General features: G+C 36.8%; 1 protein-coding gene across 2 annotated transcripts in view; it reads right to left on the bottom strand.

Annotated features, from left to right (window-relative positions):
• Nucleotides 1–19025, bottom strand: part of mcama (melanoma cell adhesion molecule a) — a 63794-nt gene that overhangs the window by 4236 nt on the left and 40533 nt on the right. Inside the window, exons 2-15 of one of the 2 annotated variants that reach the window (XM_084113569.1) lie at nt 13927–14051; nt 12690–12915; nt 12481–12551; nt 12297–12384; nt 10469–10648; nt 8781–8908; nt 6702–6849; nt 5543–5658; nt 5289–5430; nt 3311–3441; nt 3080–3221; nt 2283–2321; nt 1261–1390; nt 45–159 (exon numbers count right to left, since the gene is read on the bottom strand). In XM_084113569.1, the coding sequence (XP_083969695.1) occupies nt 45–159; nt 1261–1390; nt 2283–2321; nt 3080–3221; nt 3311–3441; nt 5289–5430; nt 5543–5658; nt 6702–6849; nt 8781–8908; nt 10469–10648; nt 12297–12384; nt 12481–12551; nt 12690–12915; nt 13927–14051 (1781 nt within the window). Of the gene's footprint in view, nt 1–44; nt 175–1260; nt 1391–2282; nt 2322–3079; nt 3222–3310; nt 3442–5288; nt 5431–5542; nt 5659–6701; nt 6850–8780; nt 8909–10468; nt 10649–12296; nt 12385–12480; nt 12552–12689; nt 12916–13926; nt 14052–19025 lie in introns of both variants that reach the window. The other variant, XM_084113568.1, reaches the window with a different exon arrangement.

Consider the following 19025-nt stretch of genomic DNA (forward strand, 5'->3'; position numbering starts at 1 on the left):
TAATTGCTATGTACTTTGAATAAGAGTTAAGTATACATGGTTACCTGGTCATTGAGAGGTTTCTTTTCCCCATTGACGCCCTTCAGTAAGACAGACTCCTCCGTCTTTTTTGCCTTCATCTCTACGACGATGTCATCTTTGCTAGTCTTCTCCTTGGTGCTGTAGGCATTAATGCTGTAGAGATTACACACCAATAACACACCGATACACAAGACTGCACCATTTGGCTGCACAGATGTTTTACTGTACTCAAATGATATCACTTAATCACTTAAAAAGACTTCATCAAATTACCCCAACAAAAAGTGATGTGGTCCCATAGTGAAGTCATGTTATTAAAATCTAATGGTTCCTGCTTTAATTTTTGAACGTTTTTGTATGAATTTCATTCTTAAAATAATAACATTTGATATGGTTCTATACACTACGTTAGTAAATGCATTAGTAATAATACTACTTCTCCATCTTGGTTCATGTTAATTTCTATGTACACTTGCATTCAAAAGTTTGTCAGTAAGATATGTTTTGGGGTTTTGAAAGAAATGAATACTTTTATTCAGGATGGATGCATTGAATTGATAGTTTATACTAACACATTGAATAGTTCAAGTTGGATAAATTAACATTAATGTAGTATGAACGAACATGAATTAACAATGAACACATATATTTATAAATTACCATTAACCTAGATTAATAAATGCTGTAAAAACCTTTACTTCATGAGACCTAATATAAACGAAACCTAATTAAACCATATTATTCAATGTTTTCATGAAACAGTATAGAGATGCCCAAACTTTTAACTGGTAGTTCATGTGTCATATACCATAAAGTTCACATGGTGGTACTGCAGGATACTTTAAAAAAATACCATGGCATCTTTAGATGCAAAAAAAACTTGATAATACCATATCAACTTGTATAGCCTAATAATGCAAGGTTTTTTAGACCCCCAAATATGACCATCCTAATGCAGGACCACTATTGTTAATATGGAATTTTCATGTGTAAAGACCCAATTTTTACAGTAAAAATGTTATATTATAAATATGAGTAAAATATTATTTTGGAAATATTTGTATTTATTAAATTACATTATTTTGTTTCTACATATAGTACCGTACTGTTCGATTTATTAATTATTTATTTATTTGTCTACAGACCCTCTCGCACTCCAATGCAGCCAGTTTGAAAATCCCTGTACAAATGTATACGAATAAACTGGAAAGAATGGAAAAAGAAATAAATATTACATACATTTCTTGTTTGCCTGAGCGTCCACAGGGTAACTTGCCCTTTTTATACAAGAAGTAGAAGACGCTGCCCAGGATGGCCAGCAACAGGATGCTCACAATAATCACCACAATAATCACTCCACTATTATCAACTGCAAAGAGAACAAGAGACGTCAACATTAGCATGACTGGCTGACATATAATAACCAATGAATTATTACCCTTTCAACAAGACTAATTAAGACTAGATTAATTCATGCTGAAATGCAATAAATGTGCTTTCGGGCAAAATACAAAAGTGAAATCCCATACCAGATCATGAAAAGAACACTGAAGGGCACGTTACACTGCACTTTTTAACAATGGCTGGAACATTTGGATTCAAAACGTGTGCCACGACAAGGACGCATGTCCTTGTAAATGAGACGAGTTTGGTATATGAAACATATAATTAAAGTGTTTTAGTAAAATGGAATAAGAGACTCATATTCCTCAGAGTCAAATAAAGAAAATTAAGGAGCGCCATTTAGAGGAAGCGTCATCAAATGCTATAAATAAACTCTGAGAGACGACAAACAATTGTCTGGGAATGGATTTTATGAGTTAAATCTACTCAATAAAACAGCAGGCTGCCACCACTATGTTCACCATAATAATTTAACAGTCTCAGTTGCAGCCCAGCACTTCAAAACATTTGTTAATATATTCGCATAGAACTAATTATACATTCATCTTGGAAAACATTCAGCGCTAGATCTGCCCCTGCTATCTGAAGTAATGTCTGCTTCAATTTTGGCTAGCTTTTTTTTGCACTATGACTTTTCTTCACACAGAATTTTAAATATGCCCAGAGGCCGACACGAAGAGCCAAGCTAACCGAGCTGCTGTGGAGGCTTCACCATATAAAATCTATGAATTATTCAAGTACATAAGATGATCTTTCATTGTTTGGTTGGGATTGATTTTGTAGGGATTAAATGGACTGAGTTTTGATTTAAAACTTATGATCTGTTATGAACAGAAGATGAAAAAAATAAATGTTACCTGAGGTTTTTCTAGCCGTTGGAGTCTGGGAGAATGGAACTGGGTGAAAACAAGGAACAACATTAACATTTTTGATTCCAAACTGCCAGTATTACCAGTGAAATCAAACAAGCGACAGTAAAGACATTTATTATGTTACATCTGTTTTTAACATAAGAAATGCACCAAATCAGCATATTAGAAGGATTTCTGAAGGGTGATGTGACCCTGAAGACTGGACTAATGTTGCTGAAAATTATTTTTATATATATATATATATATATATATATATATATATATATATATATATATATATATATATTAAAATAGAAAAGTTATTTTAAATTGTAATAATATTTCACAATAATGCTGTTTTTACTGTTTTTTTTTATCAAATAAATGCAGCCTTGAAGAACAGAAGAGTTCTTCCTGACCCCAAACTTTTGAACGGTAGTGTATGTACAAATTTTGATCCCCAATAAATGATATTAATCTAAATAGATACCCAAATATTAAATTAAATAATTGTATTAATTTTATACATTTAATTTTAAATAATAAATAATATTTTAAAAAAAAAAATTATATTGTATGTATAAAATTGTACACAGTAATCGTATGTATAGATATTACATCTACCTATTTTAAAATAAATATTACATGTATAACTATACAATACATTTAGTCAATTATATTTAAATACATTGAATGTATAATCAAAAATACTATATTTAACAAAATTGATCATTTTCATCATCATTAATTACAGTGATTATGTTTCCTGATTTTCAGTGTAAACAAGGAAAATGGACTCTTACTGCTCCTGATGTTGTAGATCTTGGTCTCTATTCCAAAGTCATTTGTTGAATTGCAGATAGCAACAATGTCAGTGGTAACTTTAAGCATCACAACACTGTGGACTTGCTCCTCCGTCTCTCTTTTGACAACCTCACGCCAGCTCTGAGAGTGCAACACACACATACAAGACAAAAGCGTCAATCCAAGCGCTGTGTAACACGAGCAGAGGACTGAGAGGAAATCTGTGTTACCTGGCTGCCAGTGATGCTCCAGGTGATGGCGGGTCGAGGGTAACCTCTCACCTCACAGCTCAAATTTAACCACCCCCCGACCTTTTCTGTCAGCTCAATCTCCCTCTCCGCATCCTTCATCTGAGGCGCACCTAGAGGAACAGATCCAGTTATAACTTTAGAAATATACTGCTTCTAAATGTACAGCTCTTTTCAGCAGTTTATTATGCCCTTTATTATGTTCAAAAAACATTATTTTGAACATATTTTACATTGTATAATGCAGCCCTGTTAAGTTCCTGTCTCTATGAAGCCCCTCCTACTGAAAAGTGCAATGTGCTCTCATTGGTCAGCTAGACCAGTGTGTTGTGATTGGTCAACCGCTTCCAGCGTGTTTCGGAAATGTCACGCCCTTACCATAACTGTGAGTTTCAAGTATTTTTTTTACAGTCTATGTTTTCAACACACTACTAATGCAACTCAACCAGGCCTCGCCAATTTTTTGCGAATGCCTTGGGCTATCAGGGTTGGGTAAAGGGATGAGGCGAGGACTCAAGATGCAGAAATAATGGGCTTTTTTTTATAGTAAAATTAAAGAGAAACTACCCCGTAGGGGGGAAATTTGACTGACGGCTGGGCTGAGCTGTTAACAGCAAGACAAGGCTTTGCAGGGCTAGACACGATCACAAGCCATGTGCTCAAACAAAACAAGGCACAAACACGCAGCCAATGAGAGCACTCACCGACTGTGTATCCACACAAAACAGGACAAACATGAAAGCACACGGCCGATGAAACACATGAGCCACGTGCTACACAGAACAAAACACACACATGGACAGAAGAGCGTACAGCCCGTCGCTGGAGAGTGAGCAAATGCTCATTCCGTGCGCTTAGCCGCTTACAACAGAAGACAAATACATGGAGCATGAACGTCCGGACCCTGACACAGAACCGAAACCTAACTAGACCGAAGTGCCGGGATCCGAACACCACGCTCCGCATACAAAACAACTCACGTGGACAGAAGAGCGCATGGCCCGAGCGAACTCGAAACCACACACTCACCATGACAAGGCAAGACGATAGGAGTGTCAGAGCTCTGTTACCAAACCAAGAATAAACAGACCGAAGTGAAAAACCCTAAAATGTGTGGGAATTATTTAAATGAGGAATATTTTGCAGTGTACGTTCCCCTAAGAAAACTCAAGACTACAATGGAGGCGTTTCAGGGAGTTCAGAAATAGTGCGCACTGATATAGAGAATAACTCCCTTTGGAGTGTCTTTGTGCTTTGTCACTTTGTTAAAAAAAATAATGCTCAAACAGCAAGTTACACACACTAACATTGTTGATATTTGAAATATTTGCCTCCAAAGCTCACCCTCCAATCCTAAGTGTCCTGCTCCAAGTCGGTCTCGAACCCTGATCGCTGGCATGCGAGGCGAGTGCACTAACATACAGTAAACACTGCATTCTCTAGCAGTCATCAGTCTGCACAACTCTTACTAGCTGGTCTCTGTTAGCCTACACACGCAATGCAAGAGTGGATGTCTATTTATCGTAGCAGAAGTGCAACAAAATAAGGCTTCATGAAAATGGATTGTGATGATGAACGAACGACAAGAAAGCACAAAAAAGTTACATACATACACAAGAGTTCATGTTAGATGTCAAAAGCACAGCAGCTCGAGACAAACCTTTTTTTCTAATATTAACGCGGGTCCTAAAGCTCTTTCCTGATCATATCCCTTCAGTTTCCAGTGATATTCTTATGAGCTTTTCTCTTTTGTAATGTCTCTCATCCATCTCTCTTTCTACAGTCTTCCTTCAAATCTCCCTCTTGCTCGTTCTCTCTCCTCCGCTGTAATATTCCCCCTAATGCTGATTGGCTACATGTTTGTTGTTGTGTCTGGTTGTGTTGGTCCAACCAACTTTCAAACAGCGTTTTTCAAATATCACCTACTCCACCTTTAAGTACTTGATGAGCTCTTCCTTACCCTGTACGATGATATGTATAGAACCGCTGGTCAGCAGGCCTGGAAGAGACGGTACAGTCACTTCACAGTCATACTGTCCAGCTGTGTCAAATGTGGCGTCCTGCAGCTGCATTATGTGTCCTCTTCCGACCTCAATCCCTTCCTACACACAAACAAATGCACGCAAACAAATTAAGCGAGGAACAGATGGGGTGAAAAGAAGCTCTAAACAGAATGTGGAAGACCAAATGAATGTGTCCAGAGTGCAGTGTTACCTTAAACCACACAGTAGTGGTCTCTAAAGACGACAGGGCATTGCAGGTCGCTGTCAGACTCTCTCCTTTCAGCATGACCTCGGAGTCTTTGGGCATCACCACAGCTGGGTCCAGATCTGCACACACACACACACACAGAGACAAACACATAAACCTGGGCATCTGTGACTGTTACCCGTGGCAGCAAATGAAGCGTTCTGGTTGAGTACCATCTGTAAACGGTCAATAATTGACTGAAAGGAATTATATCAGCTTCATTTAATGAGGGTGAGTAAGTGATGACAGAATTCATTTTTATTCATATTGCACCAGCAAAACATAATTACTTTATTATTATTTATTTATTTTTGAATACTATATATGTATTTTACAATATAGAAAGTATATATAAAATGAATAATAAAAACAAATAAAGAGAATAACTTTTCATTTTTCAACAAAAAGTTCACTGCTAATACATTTGGCTTTTTTTCTCCTAATTTGTTATTCACTTTGGACTAAAGCATCTGCAAAATTGATAAATGTACACCACAGTTCAAAAGTATGGGGATGGTAATAATTTTTTTATATTTTTTGAAAGAATTCTCTTATTCTCAAAAGGGCTGCATTTATTTGATCAAAAATACAGTAAAGTAGTAATGATGTGCAATATTATTACAATTTAAAATAACTGTTTTCTATTTGAATATATTTTGAAAAGTAATTTATTCCTGTGAAGGGAAATATGAATTTTTATGACTAGTCACTCCAGTCTTTAGTGTTTTTTCTTCAGAAATCATTCTATGTTGATTTGATGCTCAAGAAACATTTCTTCTTATTATTATTGTTTTGTGGAAACCATGATTATTACGATTTTTTCAGGATTCTTTGATAAATAGAAAGTTCAAAAGAAAAATATTTATTTGAAATATATATTTTTTGTAACAATGTACAAATCTGCCATGTTTGATCAATGTAATGCATCCTTCCTGAATAAAAGTATTCATTTCTTTAAAAAAAATAAAAAATAATAATAATAATAAAACTTTTGAACAGAATAGTAAATGTTATTCAACATTATTAAGATATTAGTTCTAATGGATGATAATATTATGGTGTGGTGCGCAGTTTAGTTCTAGTTTCAAAATCGGGGTGTGTAAAATTGAGAAGCAGAACTCACAGTGCACAGTGAGCTGTAGGGTGTCCACCACCTCATCATGGTTCACTGCATCCAGGTCCAGAGAGTGACATTCATACACATCACTGTCTGCTCGAGACACCTCCTTCAGAACCAGCAGCCCATGATAGGATTCCAGCTCCACATCTGACTGTTATGAGCAGGACACAGAGAACAGTGGGAATGTCTATCATACTGATTAAGATTTCCCTTAAATGATAAATGATCATACTTAAATAGATTTCCATTAAATGATCTTAAGTTTGTTTACAGAATTGCATCTAAATAGTCATATGGGGGTTGGGGTTAGGGTTAGGGGGGGTTGGGGTTGGGGTTGGGGTTGGGGGGGGGGACAAATCCATCAATTCATTATCCAAACCGAGATGCAAGGATGCTGGAGCATATTTGTATAAAAAATGATCTTCTGAAATGAATGACTTTGATGTAAATACAAAATACTATGAAGTGAATAATGGCCTGTATAATAATAAGAGCCAGACTCAGCCTTCAATATGTTCTGCACTAGGCTATAGGTTATTTTATAGCCTATAGACTGGCTGAAAAAAGTGTGGTAGTATGCACACCAAATAATTTAACTTTAATGCTGTGAAATTATTCTAACAGGGTTTTATTATATTATTGCTGCTTGGAGTTCCAAACACCCACAGTATTCTGCCTCTGCCTCAAGGAAAAGTGCCTACGCCTGCTTAGAACCTGACATGGCGCTAAGCACTTTTCCATGTCAAAGTTGGTGTGGATTTTAGCGTACGCACACTCTAAGGCCCCGTTTACACCTGGTATTAAGATGCGTTTTGGTCGATTGGATCACAAGTAGACGAGGCAATCACATACCCGTTTACATGTGGTGTTTTAATCCGTTTCTTTTGTCCACTTTCAACCACTTCTGTCCTGATTTCTTCAAAGGGAGAGTAGAGTCTATGGGCGGGTAAATGTTTGTTTTGTTTGTTTTTTTTTATCTTTCGATCTAGACAAAATAAGCTTGTGCAATTTACATGATGCAAGGAGATCTTTAATTTACTTGTGCAAGGAGACGATAGAAAAACATACGGAGAGCAGCTTTAGTTTCTGCTCTGACAGCCCCAAGACCACACCGAACTGTTAGAAATCAGAAAAACTGTGTTAGAAATCAGGAATGGTAAGAGAACACTGTGCTTGGTACATTTTTCGCCTTTAAACCAAACTTGGGTCTCCAGCCGACAAAGTTTGAATCCCGTCTGGCTAGCACGCTTCCTATAATGTTTACGCATTAGGTCAGTAGGCGGTCTTTTGTGGCTGTTGAACCGCATTCGACCACATGAGCGTTTACACTACGAAAACAATCCAGTCAAATGCGTTTTCGACTACCTCTGGAAGTGGTCAAAAGTGGACAAGCTCAAAACGTTTTAGACCCCGTTCACACCTGTATTTAGCTTCGTCCACTTTTGAAGCGGTTGACCAAAACAAATCTTCATACCAGGTGTAAACAGGGCCTAAGATTGAGGGGCTGTTTACACGACACCGTTTTCAACTAAAAACTTTTTTGTTTTGGCTGCCTGAAAACGCAAACTTTTGAAAATGGGTTTCAAAGTGCAATTTTTTGCGGTCTCCGTGTAAACAACAAAAACGCGAATCTCTGAAGATGATGACGTCATGCACATGCGTATTACGTGTTCAATCTATAGTGTTTCATCGCCATCTAATGGCCTGGCAGCAGAATACAGGGGTTTTTATTCGTTTTGGCAGATCCGTGTGAATGGGGGATCGTTTTGACAATGGTGCCGTCTGAACGCTGAAAACTCAAAGGAAAAATTTCTCCGCTTTAAGCATATCGTTGTCGTGTAAACGTACCCTAAATCTGTGCGTATGCGCGTTTTATAAATGAGGCCCAACGTCATTAAAGCAAATGCATACGTAACACTTACAAAAAGCTGCAAGTCAGTAATGGCACTGTTCTGTCTGTGCACATCAACCACATTGTCTGAGCTAGACGTCTGCTACGTCCGCTTCTTCTCAATGCTTTACAGCCTCCCATTCAGGAAAAACGGGTCCGAATAAAAAGAGAAAAAAAGAGGCTATTCTCACTTGTTCTCGGTTGAAAATGATGGGTGCTGGGGGGTTCCCATCGCCTTGGCAACGGAACTCCACTGTGTCCCCCTCTTTGACCAAGCCCTCAGGCGATTCTTTCCATATCTCCACGCTGCTTGTTGGGTCTATATGACATACGAACATACACAAAGACCAAGGGGCCATGAATCTTAATTCATTCATAAGCATCTTGCCAACACAAAATAATTCTCACAATCAATTATTTAGTAAAAGCTGACAAAGCAGACCTTCATAGCCGTGTCATGACGAACACAACTCAAAGTTTATCATTACAAATGAAATATTAAAAACATGAAACAGGAAAATATGGGTCCTTTCATATAAAACCATGTTAGACATGTCAAATCTGATGTGACCTTTAAGCCTTGTGTTCGCACAAAGATCGTTATCAGATTCAAATGTAGGTTTTGTCCACAATGAAACTGAAAATACTGCATGTAATGATAAAATCATGTCAGTAAAGTCAAATATGATGTCTAATATGCATGGATGTAAAGTGGGATTTTGGACCAATGAGATTTCACAGTGGGCGGAGCTATCCAGCACGATGCAACAGATATAGAAACCAAGCAACCAACAAAATGTTGTGTAGCTTGTTTTATATAGAACCTTAAAGGGTTCTGTCAGGCGTTTCATAGAAACTTTTAGGGGTTCCCTAGCCTGGTAATACCAAACTCTGCTACTTCGCTTTGCTTCGTAGACAGAGTCTGGCATGGCACAATTGAAAAGCGTTTTCTTTCTCGTGGGGGGGGTGCTTGTCTGATGTTTAAAATCATTGGTTACCCGTAAGCCAATCACATAACGTTTGGAGCGAAATACCGGAGTAAACATGGCTGTGAACGACTTTTGCAGATTATGTGAAGTAAATCTATGCATCCACGGTACAATCAGCGTCTACGTCACGGCTCTCAGCCCTCCCTCTGTTCGTTGATTGGCCCGGCTGTTTTCAGACCGGAGAAAAACGGAAAGCTATTACGCTGTATCAGACTGAGTACAGAAGCGAAATGAAATTGAGCGGAAGTAAGAAGTCTGACGTAGTCAGGCTAGGGGTTCCCATCATGTGATCATTTTATGGATTTAGTTTTAATTTATTTTTCATTTTAATTAAATTGTATTAATTAAACAGCTCATAAACATACTTTATCACTAGTAAAATTGAAATAACTCGTTAAACATGAAAGTATTTGTTACATGTATGATCTGTGTTTACACCCCTTCATTGTGTTTTTGGTTCAGTCATGTGTCCTAGTGTTCCATGATTGTTCTAATTAGTCATGTCTATCACCTGTGCATTTGTCAATCACCTCATTAGTTATCTTGTTAGTCCCTGTGTATTTATACCTTGTGTTCCCCTTCAGTCTTTGTCCGTTGTCGTCAATGTAAGTGTGAGTGTTTGGTTATTAAATGTTATTTCTACGTATTCCTCGTTTCCATGAGCTTTGTTCTACACATAACGTGACAGTATTATTCAATCATTTAAGAAATTTTTCCTTATATAGAAACTTTTTGGCATAAAGCGTTCTTTAAAACTGGGTCAAGAATAATGAAACCTATTGAATATAGAACCCATTGAACCTTTCTTTCTAAGAGTGTGGTTAGAACAAAAATTGGATGTATCGCATTCCATTTCATCAAAAGAAACTCTCAATTATAAAATGACTTACAGTGAACTGTAATATTGATGCCTTTGGACTCGGATGTCCTGACAGCTGCTGGGACAAAGTAGCTGACTTCACAGGAAAAGTGGGCATCTTTGTCTTCCTTGGTCACCTTATAATGCAAATCACTCTGCACTGTATATAGGCCACTGGATTCTCTTGTCACTAGCGTTACCACATTCACCACTGAGAAAAAACACACACACACAACCAGACATAGACACATTAGTGACAACTATTTTTCATACTGTACATTACAATCTTGTGATGCCTAAATTCATTTGTAGCATGTACTGTAAAGCAATTGATTTTAGTTTTTAGGTTTTTATTTTAATTCAGACAAGAAAAGAAATTTGGCACAAAATTTTCCATTTATTTATCTGCTATTTCATAGTTAGCCACAACATAAAAAATAATTTGGGCTTATTAGTATTGGCTAGAATTTTAAGATCTGTACATAGTGTTATAGGTTTGGAGCAAGTTATTGCATCTTAATGTAAAAGTATTTAATGTAAAATTTAGTCATCTGTTTGTTTAGTTTCATTTTCATGGACTTTTAGTTTGCTTGACATTATTTTTCTGTTGTCTTTGTTTACATTCCCCGCCACTTGTTTGTTACCATTAATAAATTTAATCATCACAGCTGTCCGTATTTAAGTTTGTTATCATTGTATACTTAGCGGCTGTTTACATGACCCTGTTTTCAACTAAAAATGTAAAACTTTTTATGCGTTTTGACCATTCATTTACATGACCACAGCGTTTTTGTTGCCTGAAAATGCAAACTTTTGAAAACAGGTTTCAAAGTGCAAGTTTCTGAAAACGGTCTCCATGTAAACAACAAAAACGCAAATCTCTGAAGACGACGAAATCATGCACATGCGTATTACGTGTTCAGTCTATAGTGTTTCTTCGCCATCTAATGGTCTGACAGTAGAGTACAGGGTTTTTAGTCATTTTCGCAGATCCGTGTGAATGAGGATCGTTTTGACAATGGTGTCGTCTGTACATGGAAAACCCAAAGGAAAAACTTCTCCGTTTTAAGCATATCGTTGTCGTGTAAATGTACCCTTAAGTTCCTGTGTTTCCTCAGTTCATTGTCGGTTATTGTTTGTGTGTAGACACGCTGTTACGTTGTGGATTATCTGAGTTTATTTCTTTATGAAATACATTTGTATTGGAACCTTTTGACTCATCTTCATCTTTTGGACTTTCAAACTTGTGACAGTGATCATGCACAATAAGACCAGCAATGTGTTTTAAGAAAATAAATAAGGTCCATTATTTTAAGCTTGTTTTTTTCTAGATTTTCCATATTTATATCCATACCATTCAAAAGTGGCAAGGACACATTCAATTGGTCAAAAGTGACAGTAAAGACTTTTACATTGTTTCAAAAGATTTAGATTTCAAATAAATGATGTTCTTTCTGTTTTTAATGTATTTTTATTTAATAAATACAGCCTTGGTGAGCATAAGAGAATTTTAGGAGAATAGGAAAAACATACAGAATCCAAACTTTTGAACGGTAGTATAAAAATGTATATTCAAATTATATTAATATTAAAACTTAAAATTACTGAATTAGAACTGAATGGTTGCACTTTATTTTACAGCATGTGTACTTACAGTGTACTTAAGAAAGTACAAGTTAATATAAAGTACAGTAAGTACATGGGTAAAGGTTAGATTTAGGGGTACACTAGGTTCAGGGTTAGTGCCTAGTTATTTCCCAGTTATTGTAATAACTTTAATAAATACACAGTACAGGTATGTACATGGGGAACAGGATACATTACTTCTTACTTCATTACATTACTTGGATCTTACTCACATCCATTAGCAGGGTGGATGGGGATGTGATCACGGTACCATGTGATGTTTGGCTTGGGAAAGCCGTCTCTGGTCTCACAAGATGCAATCTAACCAAATAAGAGATGGGTCATCTTAAACCCAGCATATATAATTGCTACAAACATTACATATGCATACAGGGTGAATCTGAGTGCATGATGTACCTTAGCTGGGGAGTCACTGGACACAGAGACTCCAGAGAGGACACCTTCAACGACAGGAGGCTCTGGAGGATCTGACAACAGCAAGTTAATGTTTTTTATATATATATATATATATATATATATATATATATATATATATATATAAAAAAGAAGCAACCATATTAAACCATTTAGTGACGATATTCAACTGACATGAGGAAAAGACTTACCGAAAACCTTCAGGAGAGTCCTTCCCTCTCCATTGCCGGCTGCCAACCCACTGACCTGACAGAAAAACTCTCTCTCATCAGACAGCTTAACGTCCTGAATGGTCAGAGTTTCTCCATCACTGTTCGGTTGTACACTGATACGGTCACTGTAGCTCGTGTCCTCATCCACCTTCTGCATGGTCAGATCGCTGTAGGAGATCCTCACCCGATTCCCTTCACGCTCCCGCTGAGGATGATGGAAAATAAAACTTAGCACATGTTCTGTGGATATGACTCGAGTCCCTCGTTCCATGTAAGTCTAAGGGAATTTTTACTCAATCTATTGTCAGCCAGGTGAAAGTCTGAGCACTTAAAAAGTAACAGCACACTTCCAGCACAACTAAAGGGATAAACTCAAAAAAACTCAAAAATCATCATTTACTCACCCTCATATCATTCTAAACCCATAAGATCGTTGATCTTTGGAACACATATTTTGTCCATCCATTGAAAATCTGCTCAACCAAAACTTCCACACATTAAAAAGTACAAAAAGACATTGTAAAAGTAATTCTTATGAATCGAGCGGTTTAACCCAAGTTTTCTAAACAGACACGACTGCTTTATGAGGAACAAATTTAATGCAGGCTTTATTCACATATAAACATTGATATGCGTATAGAGCGCATCAAATATGGTAAACAGAATCTCACACGCATGACGTGATGTCACACAAATACTTTTGAGCTTCCGCAAGAACCAATGAAGTTGACGGCACCCATTACCTTCCATAGTATTTATTTTTCCTACTATGGAAGTCAATGGATGCCGTCAACTGTCTGATTACAAACATTTTTTTCAAATATCTTTTGTGTTCAATAGAAGAAAGAAATTCATTATGGTTTGGAACAACTTGAGGGTGAGTAAGTAATGACAAAACGTTCATTTTTGAATGAACTATCCCTTTAAATCTGTTCATCGATCAGCTATGTTCAGCGATCGTGTCTCTTCAGAAAACTTGAGTGAAACGCTCAATTCGAAGCGATATATTGTCTTTGTGAACTTTTTGAATTGTCAAAGTTTTGGTTTTGTGGACTTTTAAAGGATGGACAGAAATCTTTTTGCATGTTTTGAAGATGAGTAAGTCTTATGGATTTGGTACAACATAAAGGTGTGTAACTGATGAAAGAATTTTCATTCGTGAATCAACTTTTTAAAATAAAAAACGTGAAAGAGCGTTAGAGCTTTCGGGACTCACCACAAACCACTGCACCATCACCATCTCAGGTTTCTCGGTAAAGGTGTACAGGCAAGGGATCTCTGCAGACTCGTCCATGTAAACCTCCACAGTGTCCTCCATCCTCAGATCCACTGCCGCCCAAGCTGCCAAAGAAAACTCATTGAGACTGTGTGCTTGAGGCCATGTGAGAACAAAGGCTGCTTTATCAACACATGAAAAAACACATTAACAAGCATTTAATGCATTTTAGATTGTGTAGTAATGTTTAGGCCACAGCCTTAGAGAAAACTCAATTACACTCCTATTAATGAGTTCAACAACATAAAATACTCTCTTTACTGAATCTCTTCAGGGTCATTCGAAGACTGTAAATGATGGCAAGATCCTGCCGGATCTGTGGACCGTTTTTGCATGTTCTGTGTGGATTGTTGTGAGGCGGAATTATTTAGGATGGATATAAAAAGAGTACAAAGAATACATCTATTCAGAACTGAAAATGAAATCAAGTCAAAGCAGATAAACAAACATGATGGGGTGACGGATGTGTACAAGCTTGTCAATTATGTGATTTATCTGTATTGCAAGTGATTCACATCTATTTTTCACATTTTCGGCACTGTTTGTGTAGTGTAATTCCAATGCAACTCTATCAGAATGGATTTAAAATGTTACAATGAGAGTACTATACTCTACTGATAGCTGAAAGCATAATCAAATTAGCCAAAACTAATGCATAATAGGTGGGAGAGGCACATAACTTGACTGAAGAATGTTTAAATTCTGCAGGTAGATTCGGCGCAGGCCTTCTAATGGCCCACATTTGTAGATTCATTGATCTTGCAGACTTTGGAAGTTAAACCATACATGGCACAGCTTCACTTGGCTGGCAATATTAGATTGAAGAATGCTCTAGGCCACCATACCACATCAGCACTGACCGAATCATGGGAATATAGGCAAAATCATTAACTCCATACAAGTTATTCTCCATGCAAGCTATTACATGTTATGGCTCTCAAAAGCATTTTCATGGAAATCAAGAAATAAAACATAGCCCATTAACTTGCTTCATAACACATAAAGAGAACTGTCTGCTGGAATATGAAAACATATTATTATGCATTTAAGCTGTTTCACAAAAACATGTCCAGTGCTGCGTTTCTCAAAAGCATTGTGAGCTAAGCTGATCGTGGCAATGGTTCTACAATGTTTTTGGGAAACGCAGCCCAGGTCAGTTTTACCCACTAATCAAAAGAATGAAAAACTGAATAATACCATGCATAATTCAGAATTAGTACTTTTTTTTACTTTTTTTTAGTACACATGAAGTACTTTTTAGGACATATTGTCACAGTGTGACATGTTTAACACATTTAAGCTAATTTTCCTCCATATTTGTATTACTGTAATGCATCCAATACATAAAAAAAACACCAATGTAATAGAATAAAAAAGATTTTAGTTTTTATTTAAATCACAACAAACATACTACATATATTACTACAAATATACTATATATTACTATAATGTATGACAAAAGGTATTGAATAGTTGTGTGGCTTTCACCTTTAAATGTATAGTTCACCCCCAAAAATTCAGAAAAATCCTGTTCAAAAATAAAAAATATGTTAAAATATGTTAAAGTAATAAAAATCATGTATTACTTTAACATATTTGGGATCAGTAAGATTTTATTTATTCATTATTTTTTTAAAGAAAATAATACTTGCATCAACTCAATTAGAAGTGCAAGTAAAGACAAAAATAAATAAAAAATCATATTTCAAATAAACGCTGTTCTTTTCAACGTATAGTCGCCACAAAAATATCAAGCTGTTTTCAACATCGATAATAATAAGAAAAAAAACTTTTCTTATTATCACCGTATTAGAATGATTTCTGAAGGATCATGTGACACTGAATACTGGAATAATAATGCTGAAAATTTAGCTTGACATTTAGCATTTTAAACTGTAAAAATAGTTTACAATATTACTGTTTTTATTGTACTTTAATCAAATAAATGCAGCCTTGGTGAACAAAACCTTTTTTTTTTTTTTTTTACATTAATAAATCTTAAATGTAAATAAATGTACTATATTCCAATTCTTCTGAACTCAGACAATAGCTTAGTGTGAGGAACAGACCAAAATACGAGGGTGAGATGAATTTTTAGGTGAGCTATATATTTAAAATCCTCCCTCTCTTTAGTTTCTGGCTGTCTCTATTGTGGCAACATTGAGGTTTCGAGTGGCAAACACAGACCTGCTGGCGGCTGCCACCACACCAACTGAAAAAATACAGACCATGTGTCTTTTGTGTGTGATGATTATATTTGGCAGCACACCCCTAAGCAAAGCAGAGAGAAAGAACAGCATTTTTAAAAAACAAGGCCCAGATTTTGTGACCACAGGCTTGGTTTTAATCTGACAATCTTTGTCTGACTCAGACATGAGCGATACCCATTCATCTTCTCATCTTCCATTCCTCAGATATCTGCGTTCAAAACAAGCGTCCAGCCACTGTGACTTTTCAAATGTCACTCTCTGCCCTCAACGGCCTTTTTGTATTAGAAGAAAGTCATTTTTCTTCCCTTCAGCCATTCTATCTCTCTGCAACCTGCTCTCTTGCTCTTTCTCTCAGCGTGCAGAAAATAGGCTCGGACTGAAAGGCCTCCTTTTTAATTGGAAACATCTGGGAGGCAGGGAGCTGGACTGGTGGGGTGCCGTGGAGACGGGCTATTATGGGATTTCCACGTCCTTGGCGAATGACTGGAGGAGAGAGACGTTGGCGAGGGTTCAGGGGTGAAGCGGCTACACAACAACCCTCCCCTCAGCAGTGTGAGGTCAGTGGCACAGCTACTGCTGTGAAGGAAGGGGTCTAGCTGTGTCAACAACATCCGAGATGGGTTGAGTGTGTGTGTGTGTTTGTGATTGAGTGATAGATGAGACTTATGGTTTGTTTCAGCTCAACACTGCAAAAATCCTACGATTAATCAGTATCTTTGTCCAATAAAAATGAATTACTAAATTGAACGAGGTTTAGGCAAGTTCAGATGCAAATGTTTGGCCAAAGTACATACTAATGTGCAATCTTGCATTAGTAACAAGATTTCCCTTCAAATGCTTGCGTTTCTTTTTATTCAAATAGCTAGCTAAACATGTTCACAGTTTGAGCAACTTTTCCAGGGGTTGCCTGCCCAATAAGCATCGATAGCCAACTTTGATCGCAAGTTTCGTCGTTACTAACATAGTTAACCGATTCTGCATTTCACAAAACCATAGTTTTTAAACACCATTTGCAAACACCATTGCAATCTTTTGTGGTTGGAACTACATCTTTCGACCTGTAGTTAGAAGCATATAGTTTCATGTTAATATGACATATGGACTTGCATAGATCGCAATAAGCAAGCCAACATGCAGTACATTCTATATCTTTCATCCCGTTTAATACATTTCGATCTATATGTTTTAGTGTGTCAACAATAAACGACAGTTTTTGAAGCGTTTGAAGCTGACATTAAAAGTGATCTAGAAAGAATTAATTAGCAGAAGTTATTACTCCACCACCTGTGCTTGATGTTATAAATGACTTTCCTATATTATTGAACTAATGTGGTTCAAACGATGGAGATGCAACCCTGTTACTGTGCTTGGTTTTGGGAAACAAAACTAGCTAGTTAATTTCTGCAATGACGCATTATACTAGTTAAGCAGCGAGTTATGACGTTGTACAGGAAATGTAACCCAGAAATGTTATTTTCAATTAAATACAAATATTGACCATAATGAAATATCTGTGATTTATATGTTGCTTGCCAAAAAATATATATATATTAAGAGTTCAGATGCAAAAGCCTCTAAGTGCCATCTAAAATTTTCTTCTAGAATGATAATTTTTATCAAGCTCGTATATTTAATTTCAGTCATTTTACTTAAATGGCAATGAAAATTACCTATTAATTGTCATTTAAGTGAAATTACTGAACTTAAATATACAAGTATATGAAATATGGCACTTAGAGGCTTTTGCATCTGAACTCTTCATATATAGAGGGGTATTTCACACTAGATCTGACTGAAATATAGCCACAGTTGTCACTAACAGGACAAATCAAAACTATGAAAACATAAACCTCAGTTTACATAAAACATAAAATGTGAGAAATCTCTGTATTATCTGCAATAATATTGATGATTCTAGTAAAAATCTGAAGAGCGACACATTTAGTTATATCTAAATGTAGACATACCATAACCATAGATTTTAGTCTATATAACGCTGATCGTAGTTACTACAGACTAACCCAATCCCACATCCTGCCCCTAAAAAAAGAATGTTTCAATTTTTTAAATAAAATAAATAGTGTTTCCTTTTTTTGTAAAGCAATGTTTTCAAAGAGGGCTTTGTCAGGTTTTGCCAACTTCTGTCGACAATTTGTTCCCTAAGGTACAGCTAAGTGAACCTCCACACACACAAAGCCTTATTAAACTCACAGTCACATCCCGCTGGTCCCATTCTGCATTCACACCCCATTTTCAGGGCTGATGCCTTTCTCTCTCACCACCCCACCCCACCCCAGCCCAACCGAGACCAGCCGCCCCACTCATTGTGACCAAGACGCTGGCCCTATTTGCTTAGACCTCTCTGTCCTTTAGCACAGCTTCACTGAGCCCCCCGACTGCGTCCATCCACCCATGGCCTTCAGATACAAGCCATTGTTCCCACACCTGGGGCGCAAATCTCTTCTTCTCTCTTATCTAAGATTTGAACATCCTGAAGTATCTCACATTTGTTCTTGTTTAAGTCTTCAGGTAAACATAAAGGTGAACAGAAGTTCATTGTGTGCCTCAAGATGTGCTTTCCTTATCTTCTTCAACAAACATTTTGAAATTGCCTGGCACAAACAGGTTAACAATGATTTTCCCTTAAACATCACGGCCAGATAATCGGATTAGCAAAGGTGGAGAATATCTTGTCAGAGGAGATTTGAGGTAAAGACCTACATGATGTTTTCTAATCTGAGAGAGAGAAAGAGTGTCCACAATAAAGAAAAAGAAAAAAGCTTTTAAAATCTTCTTCTAAGTTCTGAGGAATGTACTCTTTGTATTCAT

Source organism: Abramis brama, assembly GCF_963993115.1.
Source record: "Abramis brama genome assembly, chromosome: 5".
Classification (NCBI taxonomy): domain Eukaryota; kingdom Metazoa; phylum Chordata; class Actinopteri; order Cypriniformes; family Leuciscidae; genus Abramis; species Abramis brama.